This window comes from Catharus ustulatus, chromosome 18, assembly GCF_009819885.2.
Source record: "Catharus ustulatus isolate bCatUst1 chromosome 18, bCatUst1.pri.v2, whole genome shotgun sequence".
Lineage (NCBI taxonomy): Eukaryota > Metazoa > Chordata > Aves > Passeriformes > Turdidae > Catharus > Catharus ustulatus.
This window is the reverse complement of record NC_046238.1, coordinates 11,629,903-11,651,863: the sequence shown is the minus strand read 5'-3', so window position 1 is coordinate 11,651,863 and position 21,961 is coordinate 11,629,903. Positions and strand designations below refer to the sequence as shown.

General features: G+C 43.4%; 2 protein-coding genes across 3 annotated transcripts in view; one reads left to right on the top strand and one right to left on the bottom strand.

Moving 5' to 3' along the window:
* Window positions 1-1,820: 1,820 nt before the first annotated feature.
* Window positions 1,821-17,708, bottom strand: KLHL22 (kelch like family member 22). Of its 2 annotated transcripts, none has more exons than XM_033075767.1 (7): window positions 17,604-17,708; window positions 9,076-9,313; window positions 8,060-8,225; window positions 6,151-6,869; window positions 4,846-5,038; window positions 3,940-4,173; window positions 1,821-2,959 (listed from the first exon to the last, which is right to left on the bottom strand). In XM_033075767.1, the coding sequence occupies exons 2-7, from the start codon at window positions 9,297-9,299 to the stop codon at window positions 2,582-2,584; spliced, it is 1,914 nt and encodes a 637-aa protein (XP_032931658.1). In that variant the 5' UTR covers window positions 9,300-9,313; window positions 17,604-17,708; the 3' UTR covers window positions 1,821-2,581. The 2 variants fall into 2 exon arrangements, with proteins under 2 accessions (XP_032931658.1, XP_032931659.1); XM_033075768.2 differs by having other exon boundaries at window positions 9,076-9,330; window positions 17,604-17,696.
* A 248-nt stretch (window positions 17,709-17,956) lies between these two features.
* MED15 (mediator complex subunit 15) overlaps window positions 17,957-21,961 on the top strand; it is a 28,166-nt gene continuing 24,161 nt past the window's right edge. The window contains exon 1 of the mRNA XM_042779817.1: window positions 17,957-18,090. Coding sequence (XP_042635751.1) covers window positions 18,023-18,090 — 68 coding nt within the window. The 5' untranslated portion in view covers window positions 17,957-18,022. The remainder of the gene's footprint in view (window positions 18,091-21,961) is intronic.

Here is a 21,961-nt window from a genome sequence, read left to right as displayed (position 1 = left end):
CAGGAAAGACAGTGCATACTGTAACTTTCAGGAGTCACATTATGCTGAGATGTAAAGAAATTTTGGGGCTAAAAGCAACAAGTTTTATTTTTATCAAATATTACCTGCCCTTAGGTTTAGTTATGTAACTTAGGGTTATTGTACCAATCAGTAAAAAAAAGAGAAAAATAATGTAGTGCTAAAACAGATGATCATCTGCTGTAAGTAATTTCCTTGCAACTGCATTCTAAGCCTTATATTCATTACCTTTGCACAGCATCCAACTGCAACATTTAGTGAGTAATGCAATCACAAAATTGCATATGCTGACAAATGGAATAAGGGATGAGCTCTCTGGAAATCAGGATTCAAACACAGGGTGGAAGCTGGAACCCTCCCCTCCAAGTTTTCTCAAGATGTTTCTTTGGCTCATTAATTACTCATGAATATCTTCTGTTCTCCTATGTAATCTAAGAATTAGCCTCTCAGGCTGTTTATTTGTAACATGAGTAATACCCTCTAGTGGTACACACAGGAAAAGGAGCTAGACAAAGAATGATTATTTCTTTTTTCATTGTTAAAGAGGCTAATAAATAAGATTTCATCTGAATAACAAATAACCCTATATCTTTGTATAACAGAGGGCATCACTGGTCTGTCTAGAGGTGCTGGTTAAAATGGAAAATGCACTGCATTGAGTTAGATGTCTATTAGTTAGAAAAGCTGGGTGTTTAATCACTTGTTTGCAGAGGAAACAAATTGCCACCTGCAGTCTAGAAGGAACGGTTCTGGTGATCCTCAGGTCAGAGAGGTCCTTACATCTCAAGGCTCCATTGAATTCCTACATATTACAAGTAACTCTGTAGGCAAAAAAGGAGTATTTACCAGTCTGTAATATTGCAGTGTAATAAAGTCTGTATTTCCAGACTCTGCAGTCCAGAGTTCACCATCAGAAAATATTTTCTGAAAAAGCTCATAGTCAGGCTTTGCTGCAGTTACCAGCTCTTTTGTTTTATTTGCCAATTGGCAAAGGTTCAGAGATGGAGGTGAAAATGGACAGTGCTGAAGAATAGTCCAACAAATGCCCCTCTTACCAAGAAAAAGCTACTGAACTTATTTAAACAAATGTGCAACTACTCTTGAATCTTTTTCCAGAAGCCCAGGCTACTAAAGCGGAGTAATCTAGGTCTATTTTGAAATCATCTCTGCTTCCACAAACAGAATACCCCCAAGTAGGGGGAATGTTCAGGAACTTACTGCATTTCTCTCAAGTAGCACATCCATGTGCAGTATGTGTCATGATGTGATGACACTTGACTAGTCCCATGTCATTCTGATTGTCACTGGTTTTGCCTTTCTGCAACCCCATTACTGCTGTAAGGTTTAAAATCTCTTGGTAGTTTTTCAGGATTTTCTGGTGGCACTGATTACCCTACCTCCTCCAAGAGGAAGGATCTCATACTGTTCAGTATCACACTGGTTCAGACTTCAAATCAGCTTCTAACCTAATGTTAAGCAAGATGAGGGTCAGGAACCAATTATTTTAAGGCCCCATGAAGGATTTAGTGTGCCTTATCTTTCTCAACTGTAGTTCCTGGCATTAGTTCAGCTACTGCAGGGTCTAGGACCAGTGTAATCTTCCATACTTCTTGTTATCTCATTATTTTTTTCTTTTGCTGTGGCAAACCAATCTCTGTTCTCTTTATTCTCTTCTAAAGCATGTAATAAAAGAATGAAAAAAATTGCCCATTTCCCAGGCTGGAGTAACTTTGCCAATACTGCTGTAGGATACAATGAAACTTTCAGCCACCACATCACTGTTTATAAAACGGAGACAGCAGTTTAAAAAGTTCTGACAAGAATTTATTAATTTATGGTTGAGAACAAATGTGTCTAACAGTGGAATGATGAGATTGCCATATTCTGTACAGAGAGATTTTTCTAGAAATCTTTCCACTGTGTTGACAAAACTTGCAGTATAGAAGTTCAGGAGTGGGTGTCAGTTCACAGACTCTCAGCCAGTTACAAGGATGGCTGCCTGCCCAGATGAAGGTTCAGACTTTCTTGCTACTGTTCCTGTTCTTGTATGTTCACTCTTGCTGAAAAACTAATCAAGCTGTCTGACACCTGGCACAGGAGGGCAGCACTAGGTGTTACCTTCCTGTATTAAGCTGGCTAGGAAGTTTTATTACCCAAAAGAAAAGGGAAAAAAAAATCTCAAGAAGCTATTTTGAGCTCAAAGCTGGAAGGAAAGAAGCTAGTCAAGCTGAGCCTTCTGTGCTTTTTTTCTGTCCATGCTGAAGGCTGAGAAAAGTCTCCTTCAAAGTACAAGAACCTCTATACAACTGGGGGGAAATGGCAGTTGTGTGGTTACTTTAAAAACGCTTTCTGGCAGGTGGGCAGGTACTGACTGTAAGTGCAGTTTGTGCAGGACACTTGCAGGTGGGTATATATTGACTGTGAACGGCATTTTGTGCGAACACTTATTTTTAAAACTTTAAATACTTTTATGTATATAAGAAAGACATATAAAATCTCTTAAGTACTTTCCCCAAGCCTCAATTTCTTCATCCATTGGAAAAAAAAATAAAATCAAAGTTTTCTAATCTTCGCTTGAGTTGTCAAATTCTTCCCAGTCTGATACACTCATGACTTCTGATGGAAAGTCAAGGTGATGCTTCATTCGGTCTGCGTGCCATTCTGAGAGCCACTTCTCTGACTCCATTAAAATAGCCCTGGGCAACGTGAGGACACAGGCAGCCATCCCAGAAATATCATCCTCCAGCTGGGGTCCTGCCTCCCAGCAGTCTGTCTCTGCATCATAAATGTGGACATAGTCCATGCGGATTCCCCTGTTGTGGGATCTGCCTCCCAAGACATAAATCCTGTTGTCCAGGACGGCGATGCCTGGCTCTCCGTGTCCTGCAGGAAGTGGACAGACGTTTGTCCACTGATCAGTGCTTGGCTTGTAGCAGGCAACCTGGAAAACAAAACAGAAAAGAGAGAAGCCAAAAATGAACTTGTATCCCAGTGACAGAGCCTGGCCGTAAGGTAAACTATTCAGTCTCTGGACAGTGTGCTGATAATGGAGACAGCATATGACTATCTAATACAAGTACAGTGCTCAGCAGAAAATTGTGCATACTGCCACATAGCTTTGAAATCACAAATTCTGACCCTGCTGCTGGAGTAACAGCTGTATGTCCTTCCAAAAACGTACACAAAAGTGAAAGAGATGGGGACACCTGCTAATATAAACCCAGACACAATGCACCTGTTTGCATTAGAGAAAAAGTGCTGGAACATACAAATATGACAAATCTGCTAAGCTGCCTCTGTGCCATACGTTGGAGAGTTTTAGATTTCATTGGGTACCTGCTTGGCTAACTGCACCTTCTTGTCATTCAGATACACTCTTCAGCTAGATTTAATTCTGCCATCTCCATTGGCTCTATAAAAACAGTTACTTTTTGTGTCTTCTTTTCAAGTCTAGCAGCTCTAAAGCTGGAAGAAGGTTCAAGAGAATTCTCTCCAGACGTCCCTTACCATCAGATACTGTACACTTTAATTCCATTACACAACTGCCATCCAGCACATCCTTAACAGCTCTGCCCTGCAATTACACATTGGCAATTCAAAAGTTCTCCACTTAGAAAAAATGCATGTAAAGACAGCATAAAATAAAATTAACTGATGTGCTACTTACAGAGCATAGGCATGCCAATGAAGTTATCCATCAGAGATGTTTTAAAATTGATAGGAATTCCAAGTGCTAGAGCTTTAATGCTTTGTGAGTGAGACAACAGTAAATAAACCATTGCCAGTTCTGCAAGTGAGGGGGCAAAGCTCATCCAGCAGCCATTGCTGAGCAGACACTTTTATTTGCATACTCAGACATAACACCTAAGTGCCAGCATCCATAAGAAGGCAGGAAAAGCCAGAGGTGTGACATGGTCTCACCTGGTGAACGTCCCTCCTGTAGCCAGAGTCGTTGTTGCTCCCCCCGATGACGTAGAGCTTCCCCAGCACCGCAGCCATGCCGTGCCACGCCCGCCTCACTGGGCCATCTGCCAGCACGTCCCAGCGGTCTGTCCTGGGGTCATAGCACTGCAGCTCCTTCAGATAGTCCTCTCCTCTCCTCCCACACGTGATGTACATCTTCCCATCCAGCGCTGCTCCCGCGTGGGCGTACACCTGCAGCGCCGCGCCAATGGCAAAGCAAAACGTTCAGGGCGGCATTTATGGATTTCTCCCGGTTTTGAAACAGGGAATAGACATGAAGGGAGGGACATTCTTCATGAGTTATACAGAGATCAAAAACAGAAAGGATTTTCTTATGGACAGCTCTTTCTTAGATACTATAACTGTGAATTTCAGATTAAAACACACTAGAATTGTAAACTTCTATAACTGCAGCATTCTCTGTCTTTATTGTTCCTTGATTAGAAGATCATTCATACTGTAACTTTACTCCCTAATCTACTTGGAAGATTGGTGATTTTTCTTATACAAGCAGTGTTATCAGGAATGCAAATTATTCTACTTAGTAGCATTTGATTCAGACTTCTTATATTTTCATCACTGACACACATTCATTATTTGTTTTATTAATAGTTTTAATGATTAACACAATAAAGTTGCAGGCAAAATCAACAAGAAACAGCAAAAATAAGCATTTAACTGGAAAATGTGATTTACATATGCTATTATTTTATTTTATTGTCATCCATTTATTCTATATACAGAGTTTACTGCTTTCCATTTGCATATCAGCAAATTAAAAGTTACACCTGCGAAAAACATCTAGCAAAGTTAAATCAGGAATTAGGGAACTGTGGTAGTGTGTGTGGCTAATGCACTCCTTACCTCCTTCTTCAGAGGTGTCACATATTCCCAAGTGTTGGTTTTAGGGTCATACCTCTCCACTTCCCTCAGGTCTTCATGGTAATCTCGGCCTGCGACGGCATAAATATAGTTGTCCACGACACAAACACTGAGGTCAGCATGCTCCTGCTGCAGGGACTGGATCTGGAACCATCTGTTGTGTCGTGGGTCATACCTTGTAAAAGAGTGGGATCAAAGAAAGTTATTCCTACAGGCACAGAATCACTGCTGGAATACCAGACAGCTCCATGGATGTGGGTTACTGCACTGCCTTCAGCTGAAATTGAGCTCATCTGTAAGTGATGGGAAATGTGGCCTTGTCAGCATTTTATTATTAGCAAACTTGTTTTATTCTATTTATAGAAGATGTATTTTAGCTGACATAATCATGCTATAAAAGCCTAGGTTTTCCATTATCTTGTACACTGCTGTTGGGTTACATATCACAATCTCTGTTTGCACAATGCCATTCTGCAAGGTAACACAGTCTAAAAATAACACAAAGACTGAATCTGGATCTTCAAGAATACAAGAAGGGTATAAATATGTGGTAGGATCTCAGATTCTTGTCCCCAAATATCTGCTGCTCAGTGGATCTCATGATTCACTTTCATGTCAAACTGTCTCTCTCATCTGGACATTTTAGTTACAGAGAAAACTGGTTCAGAATTGAAACTATGCATGCCATAAAATAACAGCAACTCAGCTAAGAGTTATAAAAATGAACACAGTATAAAGGCAAAAGGGTTTATATCTGTTTTTACAATGTAATGGGCATGTAGGTCTAAGCCTGATCCTTCCTCCTGCTCTTTTCCCTGTCACACAGTAATATAAAAGGACTCTGGAATGCTGCTATAGTACACACAGATTTTTGAAAATCTGTTGGTAATAGCATTTTATTTAAAATCCTTTTGTACTGGGACAAAAACACATAGAAGACTTCCAGAAAATGCTATTTAGAGAACATCTAGACAACCTAGAGTTCAGGCTCATTACTGCTTCCCACACCTTTAATACTTCCCTCCTCCAAGAAGGCAGAAAGAAGCATGAGTAGTACTCTTGAATGAGTAGCTGTTTCTACACTGCCAGGCTTGGCTTGGTCTCCTAAGCACTGCTGGGAGCTTCCTGTTACTATGAAGCTCATTTCTTGTGTTTTCTTTCAGTGAGGCTCCTGCTCAGTTCCTAATCTTTTGGCTGGCAAGTGTACTGACTGTCTACTGGCTTACTAACTCAGAAACAGGCAGCAGGGTGGCAATAAAATTAATAGCAGGATTATCCTTATCTTACCTCCAACACCTTGACTCTGCTCGAAAACCACTTACATTGTTGTCTCCACCAATTAAATATACAAAATTATTGAGAACAGCAATCCCTTGGTTGGACATTCTGGGGGCTAATGCAGCTGTAAAGTGCCTCCATTCCCCCAACAAGGGGTTTAGATACTTGGCTTGATCACTGAGGACAATGGAGGGAGTAGAATGCATCCCTCCAAATCCCACTACACACTTGAACTCTGATCTCAGCTGTGTCTGAGAGCTCTGAAGCATTGGCTGAAGACATTCATTCTTGTGGTACATTAATGCATCTGCAACTGTATCTTTTAAAGGACATGGACTTAATTTGTCATGAAGTCTTTGCAGGATCTGGGGTTCCATCAGAGGAAAACGAACTGTCTCAAGCAACTTAAGGGGCTCCATCAGGGAGACCTGATCTGTCTCCAGTTCCTCTGGAGAATAATGATAAAAAAGTGCTCCATCATAAACTTCAAACTCATAGTTAACCTCCAAACGGTTGCTGCTGAGAAGGGAGTAGACCTTCTGCAGGGGTAGCTGTCGGTACACTTGTGTCCTTGAGAAGGCTGTAAAGTTCTTCAAAATGTAGGAGTCCAGCTGTTCACTCAAATGCCTCAAGTCATAGTGGTCAGCTAGTCTGTACACATCAAGGATGTTCTCTTCATCTACCCAGGACATGAGGAAATCACAGCAGAACTTAATGACTTCTGGAATCTGCAAGAGAGAGGGGGTTTTCATTTCAGGCACCACCTGCCCCCCACCACCTGCCCCTCACTTGAGAGACAGGGGACTGAAGCCTAGAATGACTCTAAGGAAATTGTCCATGAAATGGCTGCTCTCCTTACAGTCTGACCACCACTTGTGCTCTGTTCACCTTTCTCCAGAGAAACAGAACTCAGTGTGGCTATGGAGATGAATATAATACAGCTCTTCTAGCCATGCTGTACTGCAAGACTGAGTTTGGCTTCAGGTGCAGCAGCAATGTGTCTTCAACACATGTGGGACAGTGGACAGCCAGGCTGCCTGCCCTGCAGCCTGTGTGAGAGCAGCCAGGAGCACAGACACAGAGGACATTACAGTGATCACAGTCACTCTGTGTGTGTTTGTTCAGAGCACTACAGACACACTATATCAAAGATTGTATCAGACATACTACATCAAAGATTGTATCTGTAACAAATATATCACTCAAGAGCATAGGAAGCCGTTGGAAAGGAAAATTAATATTTAGTATTGTCTTCTGAACACAATTTGAAGTTGTATCTGGCAGGAGGAACTACTGGCAAACAGAATAAACTGCTGTCCAGGAGCCCCTCTGCCAACAAAGTGTGTAAAAACCAAGCAAAGCAAACACTCACCAAGTTTAAGATTTAGTACCAAAGTCTTGTGCAGCAGTTAGCTGCAGGGGAAATTAGAGAAAAAAACCTTGTCTTAAAAGCACATGAACCTGCACTTAGTGCAAACCATAGTGGCACTATGGATTTTCTGTAGAGACAGGGTCAGGAGAGGCAATGTGCCTGTGGAGACTCACCTGGGGAAGACCTTGAGCAGCACAACAATTTCTGAACAGCAAACCCTATTCTTTACCAAAGGCCAGGGATATTCTGTTTTAGGGAAGCTTTCATAAGCAGATCAGTAAAAGTGAATGCTATATAAAATACTTCTCTAGATGAAATGGGGAATGTTTTAAGTAATTAAACCATTGGCACAAAAGAGATGTGCAAGTACCCATTCATTGTTCCTACCCTTCCACAGTTAATTCCAGTGGATACAGCATCCCAGAAATCCTTACCATGCCCATGCTCCTGCTGGCCTCTTAACCCTCCCTCTAACCATGTTTTCTTTTTCTTTCATCATTGCTTTTGTTTCTTGTTTCTTTTTTATCACATCTCCCAGTACCTCACCTGAAGTTGGCAGGCAGCAGCTAAAGTTTCCTGTACACTGTTCACACTGAGTTCCAGCTCAGAAGTGTAAATGAAATTCAAGATTTTGCACATTGCATTGTAGGAGATGCCATGAATATGAACTTCTTCTTGTTCCATCTCTCTCAATCCTCCTGCAAACATTCCTCTGCAAAACAGACAATGGCACATGCTATGGCAGATTTGCATTGAAGCTATCTTCAGTTTGCTCCTCTTATGTTGTCCTGGGAACATAAAAATTATTCAGAAATACAAAAACCTAGCTAGACACTTTTATGTGATTACCTCTTCTCTAAGTTAGGAGTACAGGCCTTTAGGATCTAAGAAAGTAACTCTTCATTGTTCAGGAAAACAGTAGGGGCAACCTAGAAGGTACATTTCACAGCTGAAGGACTTAAATACAGACCTAGTGGACAGTCAGTGGTCAAAGGCAGATACTCTGGGTGTGGGGGAAGAGGAAACACAGAGGAACTTGGGACAGTGGGAATTTTTTCTAAGGAAGAGCAGTTCTTCCTTCAGTTAGAAGTTTGTCCCGATTGACTTGGTGTTTGCTCTATGAAAACAAAGAAACTGCTAATCAAATGGGGTGGGGACTGCCTGGTGTAATGGCCAGCAAGTCACCCTACAGGCACACAACAGTGACCCACCTCCAGGGAGTTTTTGTGAATTACAAAATGATCACCACAACTGGCAAAGTCTTACAATGCTAAGGATATATTAAAAGCCACTTAGAGTGCACTTAAGCAGAAGACACCAGTTCAGAAAGTCTCTCCTCTTTATAAACCTCCAAGTACCAGAGTGAATTTAGTGGAGGTAAGCTCAGTGTGCAGGAACAAGAGCTTTATTTCTGCAGAGAAATAACAGAGAGATGAATAAAGCCATAGTTAGTATTTTGAAACAGCTCCATCTCATGGGTCTGAGTTTAGATTCAGAAGGAGTATGGCCATACAGAAGATCTGGATGTCACAGTTTTGACTGGTACTTGTCACTGAGTGTACCTGAAGTAGTCACAGGATGCAGCCAGAAGGATGCGATGAGCCTCGATGGGTTTGTCCTCCACGACCAGAACCACATCGAAGAGGATGCTGCTGTCCCGCAGCGACAGCAGCCCGCTGAGCAGCGCCTGCGAGTGCTCCGCGCTGCGGTAAGTGCTGCTGCTGCGCTGCACCGGGGCCTCCAGAGCAGCTTGGTGTGCCTGAGTCAGCTCCTGATCCTCCGCCATCCCAGGCACAAACGCTGCGGCAGAATGAAATCTGTGAGACAACACAATCAGCAAAGGTTTGTGCCTTTTGCTTTGCAAACGGTGCTCTGAGCCTTGCCTGTATGGAAAGTAAAGCAACTCTTCAGTCAATGGAGATGTTCTATGCTGAACAGATTACTCCAAATCCAGGTATTCTGACTCCTGGGTTTTCAGACCAATATCAGAGTATGTGTCACATGGGTATTTTTTTCCTTAGCAAGAGTTTCACTTCCCAATACATTACCAAACCCCTTGTTTTTTGTTTTGTTTTGTTTTTATTTCTGCATCATCTGCAACAAATAACGGACCAAATTTTTACCAAATTCCAAAATGCCTAATATTCTCAGGTAACTTTTCTGGAATATAAACTGCACCTTCCATCTTTCTCTTAATGTTTTACCACAGAATCAGAAAGCTTCCTTCTCTCCTTATGTTTGCTCTTCCCGTTTTCTGTAGATGAGCACATTTCCAACTGTAATTGTGCAAAATACTGTATGAAACTGCAGGCTTCAAAGTGAGTTTTTTTATTTTGGCAACTTCAAGCTAGCATGCACAACTGCTTTCCACTTCCCGTGAGTCCCTGCAGAGAGGAGGTATTTCCTCCAGAATGGCACTGTCCAAGGCTATCCTGTGCCTTTTCCTAGGACTGACACACTGGGATGGTCCCCTATGGCACACTGGGAAACATCTGTAAAAAGCTGTCTGGAAATGATTGTGTTTCATGTCTATGGTTAAGCAATCAAAATCTCATGAGTCCTCTTCTACCATCCTGTAATTTACCCTGTCCATTGTCTTTGAAGAATGTCAGAAGCTGCAGCAGTCAGAGCTTATAGACTCTATCCAGTTGTCAGAGCAAATTAAAAAACCACCCCATTAGCAAAAGGAAGTGAGTGAGCTGATATGGCTGCTAACACATCCATAAGATCCTCTCTTCAGCAGCCTAGGAAATAGCTCACAAGGGGTTAGCAGCAGTCAGGGAAGCAAAAGAGAACAAACCCAGCAAATCCAAACAAACAGTGAAGAAAAAGAACCACTGTTTAATTGTGCCAGCCACAGACAGTGAGTGCAGACTGGAGATCTCTCAAAATACTGCAGGTGCTCTGGGTGTGGGCAGCAAGGAAGGAGCTCCCAGGTGACATCATGAAGTACCAAAATGTTTATTGTTCTGCCTGAGGAAGTTACCTTACACTGTCCAAAACAAAAGGAAGGTGGTGTTGTATGGTGAATGGGATGGAAAAAGCCCTGACAAAGTGTATTAATGTTTATCTGCTCTTTGCCAGCAAAAGCAAGACAGCAGCTCAGAAGAGGAGCTCTGACAAAACAGCCTTCTGGGGAGCACTCAGGTTGATTAGAGAGGGAAAACTATCCATGATCAGCTGAAGGGATGAGTAATGGGTTATTTTTCATGACAGGTTGATGCTCTTCCTAGAAACCAAATGAAAGCAGACAAAACATTAGTGTATCATTGCATTTGCTCCTGGGGAATAGTAAGAGTGATGGATTGAGGCAAGGGAAATAATATAGTAAGAAAGGCAAGTGAAACTGAGTGTTACATGATGTTGATCAGAAATTTCCCATTTCACTACCAGGAAATAAATGCAGCAAAACTGAAGCAGGCTCAAATGAGAAAAAATTAAGATTAACTCGTTAATGTGGTTTAATGTGGCTAAAGCTCCTAAAGAGGTTACATTTTTTCCTCTTCTTAGAGAGCTGTATCAAAAGAAGTTTCCATGGAAGTAAAATCACTGTATCAAAAGTAGAACTAAAAGCAACAAATTATCTATTTTCTGAATCCAAGGACATTTCAGGAGTAGAGGAAACAGCACGGCCTTTAATACAATCTTATAGTGTTTCATATACTGCAGTCATGGGTGGAAAAGAGGCCAAGGCAAGGTAAGTGAGAGATTATAGAACTACACAGGCCACTGAAACCCTGTAACAAGTGTTAGCAAAGAAAAGTATTGTAGGAGAAGCAGGTTACAGAGAGAGAGATCCATGCAGGGAAGTGGGAAATCCATATAGTCATGCAAGCCTTTATTTATTTAATTTTAATTAATATGACTGTAGGTAGTTACTGTTCAGAATACATTCTCTATCCAAATAATCTTGAAAAGTTACAGAAAGGGGATGAAGCTTTCAGCAAGTAAAGCCCCAGAAGAGACCTGATCTTATGAATGTGGTAAGTGGAACCAGGAATATTAAATGGTATTACGAAAGAGAGAAAATAGAAATAAATTAAAAGGATAAATCACTCGGTGATTTTGTAGCCAATATGAGCACTGGTATCTGAATAGCTCCCAGTGACAAGTGGGGGCTGTCTGGAAGATCTGCAGGGAGTTTGTCTCAGTTAGTTGAGTAGATACAGACTTGAATTATGCCACAACTATTATCAAGAGCTGAACAAACCAGCTCTGCTGTGAGCACCCGGTGTGGTCAAAAAGAGATGCTGGCTGCGCCATCCCCCACAGCTGATTTTTGGCTGGTTAACAGCTGAACCTACAGATGTTCTGCTACGCTCTACTTTCTGAATTCTGGCAGTCCTGACCTCTTGTTTTCAACTTCTGCCCCTGGGTTGTACCTTGGCTGTCACTGGTGAGCTGGACTGTCCCTCAGGGTGCTCACCCATGCTTGTACATCATTCTAATGAACTGCTCCCAACCTGTGAAATTAAAGGCCAATATTTGTAGTATTAGTCTATAAAGTCTGACTGACACATGTGGTTAAGTCTTCCTTGAGCCAAAAGCCAAGGAAAGCCTCTTAACTCCTGCCTAGGTAGTTTCAGGAGCTGGTAGAAAAGAGATGCAAGACCCAGAAGAGTAGAGGAGCACGGGGTGGCTGTGGGGGATGTGGCCAGCAGGATTCCCTCCCTGAGCTGAGGGTGCTCAGCTCTGGAACTGCTGCACCAGGAGCAGCGGGGGTCGGGTGGGCAGGAAGGTACAAGAGAGCTGCTGAGGCTAGGGGCTGTGTTCTGGGCATCTGTGAGAGAGAAGTTGGGTGGATTTAGCATTTGAGTTTTCTGGATCAAATGCAGTGTGTTTGCTGAGCTGATTGATCATTTTGGATATTTCTTTGGGTATTGTTCCAAATGCTGATTACAAAATTGCTGAGAAGGGATATTGCTGTCAGCACAGCACCCTGCTTCTCAAACTATGTGGCCTGACCAGTGTTCTTTGTGCCTTTGTTGCTGTCTAAAAATCTTCTTTGCTTAATCTTTATTAAGGAAAAAAAACCAACAAAACAAACAACAACAATAACAACAACAACAACAAAACAAGCCCAAAAAACCAAAAAACAACCAAAGCTGCCTAAATGTAGTGTAAGCAGGACAATTCTGGATGGAGAGACAGAACAGGTTTGTTCCCTCTATCCTAAGCTTCTCTACTGTCAGCTTCTTGCTTGATGGATGTTCCTGAGACCTCGCTGCTCTCTTACATCTGTTATTATGCAAACAGCTCTGTGACTGAGACAAGTTCTCAGAAATTTGAATAATACCCTTTCTTTCCTTTCTCTTTCTGAGCAAGTTTCTCAGTATTGGTCAGATGTTAGTAGTGGGCTTCAGTGGCTGAGTACTGCAGAACTAACCCTGCAGGTGGAAAAGATGAGGTGGAAAAGGTGAGATGGAAAAGATGAGGAATTCTTTGAGTTCATTGTGCTTCTTTAACAGCAGCCAAGATAAAAAGTATTGTCTCATGTTTTGTGGGGTATTGTCTGCAGAAACAGGGGAAGTCCTTGTTCTGACCACTTTGAAATTGCAGAGAAAATCAGACCAGACATTTGCTTTGCTGGCTGCACAATGTATTTGAGCCTGCAGTTATGTAGTTTGTGTTTGTCTTTTAGAGGATGTGGGTTAATGTAGTGATTAATTTTAAGGTATTACAACTGAGTTTCCAGTACATAAAGAAGAAAGCAAATGGGATCAGTAATTGTATGTGCATGCCTATAGGTGAGTGTTGGAAGATGTTGACTGCTTGGTCACTTTGAATCAAGGAATTAAAAAAAACTACACCAGGCAAAAAAATCCTCCATAAATGGAAAAACCCTCAGGGGTACCTAGAAACACAAGACTGCTTTTTCAGTGGACTGAAATCTTCTACATTCTATGTCTGGATTCCATCTGAGAACCAAGAGAAGGCAGCCACGCCTTGCAATGGAGGGAGCACAAAAGAACTCGAGTACTTCCTTCCCTTTCCTGTATTATACACAAAGTTCACTGTACCACCAGTGGTCTCTGGTAATAAGCTAATAATATAATGAACACAGTGAAAGCTACAATGTCTCAGTGACTTGCAGGTAACTCTGTGTGGTTGTCTTGTATTCAAATTCTATTTCTACAACATGCTGCTGCAGATTACTGGCATGAGGAAAAGTAGAGGTCTTAGGCTTCTGATTATTGAACTGAAATAACACTTTGACTACCCACAAAAAGAGTCACAGTGATTTTTTAAAAATAAAATCCCCTCTCTGATCAACAACAGAATACCTGCTTTCATAATAAAAGTATGTGGCTTATGACTGAGGAAGTTGTAACTGGGACAGGAGGAATTTAGGAATGCACTGTAGTTTGATCAATGGCAAAATAGTGAGAACCTGGTATGGTGGTTTGCTCTTCTGTTCACTGAAAATCCTTATCCTGTTAAGAACATAAGGTCTAGGAATGGAGTAACTCAACTACAAGCAGAGGAAGGGAAAAGTTACAGGCATGGTAACACAGATATGGTAGAGGAGGATGCAGTGTCTGTCCCAACAATCAACACGGATCAATTGTCACACCATGGTGTTGTGTGCTGCCATTACAGCTAACCCAGCCTCCACTGCCTGCTGAGGGATGCTGTGCTTTAAGGTGCTGTAGATATTTACAGTGCTGAAGTCTCCTGTTGCTGTTGTGTGGTAACATTCACACTAGCCAAGTATTCACCCCCTGCAGGGTCAGCATGCAGGTCAGAGAGATGCTCCTAATGTGAGGTGCATGTGTGGGTTTGGGGGTGCCTTTTTGTAAAGTTATGTTGACAGCCTCAATTCTCTGCTGTAGAGAAATGGCTGGATGCAGGAAGGATGAAGCAAGTTGGTTTCTATGGAAACTCAGACATTTTTGCATTGAAGAGCTCGTGGCTGTCAGTTACATCACTACAAAGAGGTGTTTTACGCAGACAGTGATATCTTCTTGTGCATCAGCTGTGCCCAAAATAAACTGGAGCTTGCTGGTGTCGGGTATCCAAATCTGTTTAGCTTACTGCCATATGGACAGGTGGCTCCAGCTTGGTGGGGGTCCCATGCTTTCTTAGAAGTGTGGAATAATTTCGACTGGAAAGGAACTTGGGAGGCCTCTAGTCCAATCTGTGCTCAAAGCAGGGAAACCTTCAAAACTGGGTCAGGATGTGGAGAGCCTTGTCTAGCCAAGTGCAAATTCTCCATCCTTGTCAGAAAACTGATTAACCACCACATTAGTTTTCTTCTTTAGCAGTCTGCATTTTTTTCCTGCAATTTGTGACACTTGCCTCTGTCCCTGGCATGGTGTACCACAAAGGAGAGTTTGACTCTACCTTGTCCTGAGCCCACTAGGTAGTTTAAAAAATGTCAACTGGCTCTGTCCTTATTTTTTTTTGCCCTGTACTGAACAAATCCAATGTTCTTGTGCTTCTATCTTCTTGTAAGTGGTCCTGCCCTGTATGGCTCCTCCACTGAATTCTCAGGTATTTCTTTCAGTAGAGAGCTCAAAACTGGGCACAGTATTCCAATTTTTTGCGATTATGAGTGCTCAATAGAGTGGGAAATAATAATTTCACATGACCTACTGGCTGTGCTCTTGCTAACGCAGCTTATGAAGCTGAACCCCACTGGAGAAATCATATTCAACCAGCTGTTCCTTGAATATGCCCCAGGGTCTCTTCTTCCAAAGCTGCCTTGCAGCCAGGCTTGTCTCCTACCTGCTGTGATATCTGGAGTTACTCCTACCCAGCATGACTTTGCTTTTGCTGTTAAAAATGATGTAGTTCCTCTTGGTCCCCTCTTAGAGCTTGCTGTCCTCTTTCTAGCAGGTTGTATTCATCAGAGCTTTTCCCTGGCACAGAACAACCAGTGTGCTGTGCTGGTTGGGATCCAAATACATTAGGCCCTTAAAAGTCTTAATGCATTGGAGGAATTTGAAAATCTGTGCCCTAAGGCTCCCATACCTTCGTCTCTCCCTAGGGAGTAAGAAGGATTAGGATTTAAACCAGGCTTCAGCTGCAAGCCTGACAAGACAAGATACAGGGCTGGAGCAAATGCAGGTTCTGCTGAGTCTTGGGGGCTGTGGATGCCAGCAGGCAGAACCTGGCTATGGACCAGAATTTTAACTGGGCAGAGGACACACAAACAAACACATCAGCTAAGTCAGGGAGTGTGCAGAAAGGGGAGGCAGCTGGGTGCCTGCCAAAATAGTTGGGGAAACAAATGTGATGCCACAAACAATATAAAATGAAAAGCAAAACTATTGTTCATTCTAACTGGAGTGCAAATACCAGAATAATTCACCAACTGTGTGACAATTTGTAATGGGCACTTGTGAGACTGCTACACAGAGGACAACTGAGTTCAGGTTAGGTGTAGACAAGACTTAAGCCAGTTTCACGCTTTTTCAAGGAAAAAGGAAGAAAGGTAAAGGGAAGGCAGAAGCTTTTATCAGTAATTCTTCTTTCAGAATCCCTCTATGCATTCACAACTGTGCAAAAACAAATATTATAAAATACTCCATTTTAGGAACCTTCTACAAATACAAGAAGCAACTCAAGAAACTCCTTTGGACCAAGATCCCCACAAAGATAAAGAAAGGAGGATATCTGGTATTATACTATCTCAGCATTATTTTTCAGCACTCTGATGACATGCTTTTATCTGGTCTGTACACACATTCTTCCCTTACATCAGTAATGGAAATAAGCAGAAACACACTCTGAATTGACTTTCCAAGCCATTTTCAGTTTCTAGCATTAGTAGTATACTTGAAGTGTGGGAGGAAACCAAAAGGCGTGGCTTGGGAAACAGCTTTTGCAAAGTATGCTGTCTCACAAATGCTGGCATTCATTCCTTTCAGCAAATACCTGGGGATTCTTGCTTTTTTCCCCCTCTAAACCCATTACAAGTTATTTTAAAGACACATACAGAATAAAATACCTCATTTAGAATGTGTATGACAACACCACCATGAAGTATATGTATATTTCAGTAAACAGATATTTAAAAATAATTTTTCCTGCCATGAATAGTGGTATAACCTAAAGAATATGAGCTTTCCAATTTGAGTGTTTTACCTTATCTGTAACAGATTTGCAACCTACCCACATTCATAGAACTACAATGTTTTCTGTCGTGTAATTTCTGTGTAATGTAAAAATTAGCCAGTATGCTCAAAGAATTTTGATAAACTCAGGTAGCTGCCAAGACCTGAACCTGATTTATTGAATTGCTTAAATCACATAATGACTTTCTAAGTATTCTAAAAAACAAGCAGGAAAAAAATTAGGAATTACCTCTTTCTATACCAAACACAACACTTAAATGACCTGGAAGAGAGCAAGGGTCTCTTCCAGCACTTTCCATTTCCAGTTTCTCAAGAACATGAACTTTTTCATATTATTCACCATATTAATTTTGTTCTGGGAGGCGTCTGTGGGGTTCTAACCCATGACTTCGACATTTCTCATCAGCGACACAGAACGAGCAGTTTAGTGTGCAGGGGAAGGTGACCTGGAGCTGCACACACCCACTGAGCCTGGCTCCGGACCAACCCACTGCCGAAGAGGTCAAAGCCAGGTCAAGCACAGTTATAGTTTTACTTTCTGTTGCCGGGCTGACAATGCCTCCGCAGGTGCTGGCACCTGCTGGCCCCTCCCGTGCAGGCAGCCGGGGTGGGGCAGCCTGGGTGGGGCAGCTCGGGAATCCCTGCCCGGGTATCCCAGCCCGGGGACGCGGGGCCGGCCCCGCCTGCCGAGTGTCCTCAGCGGCTTCTGCCGGCGCCAGGGCTGCCCGGCCCGGCCCGGACTGGCACAAGCTGCCCCGGGCCCTGCCACAGCCTCCGGCCCTGCTCGGGCCGTGGCACCTCCCTCCCGTTATCCCGCGGTGTCCCCGGGCAGCCGCGGGCAGCAGGGCAGAGGACACGGCCTCAGCCCAGGGGGTCAGGCCAGGACGCGTTCCCAGACGCGACCCCGGGGCTCGCCGGCCCCTCCGGGAACCGCAGAGCTGGTGCCGGCAGGGGAGCACCGGCCGGCCCGGGCCGGGCCCACACTCCCTCGCCCCCGCCGCAGCACCTACCGAGAGCGGCGGCGGCGCCTCCGCCTTCATGTGCGACCCGGAACCCACCAGGCGAGGGAGGGGCGGCGGCGGCCGGAACCGGGAAGGGCGGCGTGGGCGGCCCCAGCACCGCCCGGGCAGGTGCCGCGGTGCCCGGTGAGTGCCGGGCCGGTCACCGCGGGGAACCCGGCGCTGCCACCCTTGGGGCCAGTGCGGGGCGCGCCCGGGCCACCACCGGCGAGTAGTGCTCCTGAGCCGGACTACATTTCCCAGTGAGCCTCAGAGCGAGCAGGCAGATCCCGCGAGAGGTGGCGGGGCTCGAGCCGGGACTCCATTTCCCGCGGTCCCTCGCGCGCCGGAAGCGGCGGCGCGGCTGTTCCGCGGCGGAGGCCCAGGGCAGCGGCGGCAGGCGGCGGCGGGAGGCGCTCCCGGTGGCGGCGATGGACGTGACCGGGCCCGAGACCGACTGGCGCAGCACCAACTTCCGCCAGAAGCTCGTCAGCCAGATGTGAGTGAGAGCCGCGGGCTCGGTGCTGGGTAGGCCGCGCGCGGGCCTCGGCTCCCGCCGCCCCCGGGGGCCGCCCCGGGACCGTGTTCCGGCCGTGCCCGCTCCTCTGCGAGCCCTTCCGGCCCTCCCCTGCCTGCCCGGGGCCGTGCCCGAGCCCCGGTGTTCTCTGTCCCAGGGGATCCCTCTCCCGAGGGAGCCTCGTTACCAGGATCTGCTCAGACCCTGTGCGGGGGTAACCGGGACTGTTCTTTGACTTAATCTTTCCGATCCTCCTTCTCTTTCACTTTCCTTTTCTCCAGCAATATCGGCTTCCTAATCTGCTTGACACCGTCTGTTTTAGGGCTTTGATTTTGCTGGTGTCCGTGATGTTGTGAAATTTGGCACATTCAACCTTATGAAAATCACTGTTATGGGCTTGTGTCTGTCTTTTGGGGACAAATATGAAATAAAAATGCTGGTGATTTAATCTGAAGTTCAACTTGTTGCCTTTATGGTTTTCCTTCGTGAAACAATTGCTTTCATTGAATTATTTTGCTGCTCTGCAGGCTTTTTCTATTTTTGGAAGGCTCTTCTACCCTGTGCAAGGTGGTGAGCATAGAAGTAAAAGCACTGTTCATTGTTTCTAAAGTAATGTTGGAGTGCTAATTCATGTATACTTGGGAAGCTTGATATTCCCTTGTTGATTGTAACAATCAATATCTAAAACGGGGCTATTTTTTTAATGACATATAAGTAGTTTGAGTGTTAGTGGGTTTTCTACAATTAGGGTGCTGTTCCAGAATTAAACTGTTGTGGCATTCATTGAAGAATGATGGTGTTTGTCTGTCAGAGCCATGCAGGCTTTCTTGGTGCTCACAGTGGATGTTTCTAAACATTCTGTAAAGTCATTAATAAAGTCATTAATCTTGTTAGATTAATTCCTTACCTCTTCTCCTGTTCTTCTACTGCTTCATCAAAACAAGCAGACAAAAGTGCCCTTGAATACTCTGTGGCTTTGAGGAAATAAACATGAGTAAGCACATGCAAACCTAACACAATAAAACTTGGAGTTTGTCTTTACCCTGCAAACTGGAATGCTGTTCTCTGAGCAGCAAACAATGCTCATAAATGTTTCAATGGACATTTGCAACAAGGGATTAAAAAATTGCTGCCACTGACCAAGAAATCTATAAGTTTAATGCCAAATAAAGAGATGACAGTAATCCTAAACTTGTAATAAATATCCTCTATTTATTTTGTTTTGCACAAGTGCGCAGATGTCTCTGTACCATTCGTGTGATTTTTATTACAGATGTAGGCTGTCTTTTTTTGTCACTTCCTTGCACTCCATGCAGTTTTACAATATGGATCAGATATTTGTATTCATGGCCTTGTTTACAAAGCAAGCAAAAGTGTTACTGGGATGAGTGGTTACAGTGACTGCAGCAGATTTTGCTAAGCAATCATTGTGTGTTAGATATCTGAAAACAGCCTGGCCTGGTTTCATGTGGCACTTGGAGTAAGATGAAGTTAGCCAGAAGCAGAGTTTGTTGAATGAGAAATAAAAGCAATGCACTTGCTAAAAAGCTTGAGCTCTGCTCGACAGAAACAAGTTCCTGTTTCTTTCCAGAAGCTCTCAGTTTGTCATTAGAGGCTGACACAGTAGGTGGAAGAGGGAGGTAATTAAATATCTGGTGAATCATCTGAAGGTTTTTATAATTTGTGGGCAGGTTGTTCTGAGCAGTTAGGGAAATACAGTCTTAAATGTGTGTATATCTTCCAGTTCAACCTGCAACCAAGAAGTGAGATTTGTCAACATGAATGTTAATACTTGGTCTTGAACATTAAAAGCATGAAGGCATTCACATACTCATTTTGAGTGCCTCTTCATAGCTGCTGGATACAGATGGCTCAATCTGTGGCAGTTCCATACTTGGGTTTTCATTACAGCACGAAATTTAAGTGTTCTGGGTTTTGGCTGTGTTTTTCAGGAGGGATGTTATGTGAATGCCCAGGTCAGTGTGGGCAGTGGGTATCCTGAGGAACGTGTCAGGGCTCCATGTGCATGATTTGGTTGTGGACATTTGAGGGAATCGTGCTTCTGATGTCCTGAGAAGCCTCCTGCAGCACTAGGTTCTGGGTGACTGTAGCTCTAAGCAGAACTTCCATACTATTGCAAGATTGAGGGAGCCTGAGCTCCAATGGTTGAGGCTGAGAAACAGCTCTGGCTTCTCCCAGGCTGTTCCAGGAGTCACAGTGATGTAGGAATTGGAAATACACTTTTGCTTGCAGGGCACCATTTTATTGTAGCCCTTACAGAGAGCCAGTACACACTGGTGCCTTGGCAGTCTCCCTTCTAAAGGCCTTTCCTTGATATGTTTTTAGATGTTGATGTTACCTGAAGGACAGACCTGATCTGGGCTGTAAACTCACTGTGGTTGTGTGCTGTTCCTGCCCTGAGCTGCTTGGAGGCTGTGTTAGAAGGGAATTGTGCTGAGGGTGGGAATGGGATGTGTTGAGCTGCCTTGTCCTGGTGTTTCACTGATTCACAGAGTCGTGGTGTGGACTGAGCAGGGAGCTCAGGCAGTTTTGAAGAACATGTTCTGCAAGATTTTTCTGTTAGACCAGTTAGCCTGAGTGAGAGGCTGCACATATTTGGGCTGGAAACAAACTTCTTGAGACTGAAGGGGGAATTCCCGAAGCTGGTGTTGGTGTTGAACATTTCATCTTGTGAAACCACAACTCTGAGTGTTCTGCATGAAACAGAAATGCACATTTTTAGTGCTCATTTACTAGTGATACATTTACTAGGTGCTTACAAGGCAGATGAAGGTTGAATTGGTCGGCATCATCAAGTTCCTAAAGTTTTGTAGAGCTGAGTGTTCTGCAAGGAATGTGCTCTGTGCTAAAGCTGTGGCTCTTTCCTAGCTGAATTCCTTAGTCTTAATCTAACTGGTTTTATGTTGATTGCAGTTAAATATATGTAACAAGGAAGAAGTTATGTGGTTTTATTTTTTCCTAGTCTAAACTTTTATTGGGATGCTGACAGATAGGACATGGAGAGCTTGGAGTGGCATTTTCAGTAAGGGAGATGTGTAAGAGCTGAAACGAGGGATGCAGGGTTTTAGGTGGTTTTTGAAAATGTTGTTTATTGTATTTAAATGATGCAGTAATTTACAGCTTGTGGGTGACAGGAGCTCAGCCCACAGCCTTTTTAGCCACAGTTGTGGGTTTGTCTGAAGCTAACCTTAGTTCTGGTTACTATGTATTATATACTTTTTATTGTAGAGCATTTTAAAACATGACAACTAATTATTACTTTTACTTATAGTTTATTATAACTACTAATATTGCTATATTTATGTTGCTATTTTTAATTACAAAAAGTTAGTATATTACAATTTAAGCTAGAAGTTGTTTTAGTTTTTTGGTAATGGAAATTTTTATTTTACTTGTAATATTGGTTTTTTTGTTTGCCTGTGAAAATCTTTTTGCTTGGTAAAAACATCTTTTGTTTGAGGTGGATTTATCCTTTGCTCAGAGTCATAAAACCCCCTTCCAACTCACATGCTAACATACACTTTGCTTTCTAGTTACCCAGTAAGACTGGCTCAGCAATTTTTTTCTTCTGTATTAAAACTTGCTATCATTTCTATTCCTTCTTCAGATTTTACATTCAAAGATCTTTCAGTTATGCATCCATATCTGTGAGACCTCCCTGTTAAATCCTTATCCTGTCCAACACAGATGTAGTCACAGTAATAGATCTTTCATGTTCTATAATGTCCAGAGGAAATGATCCATATAAAAGCAGATAATTTCTTTGCTGTGGATTTTTTTCAAGCTCCTGATACCATATTGGTCACTGTCTCTATCACATCCACTGAGTGCT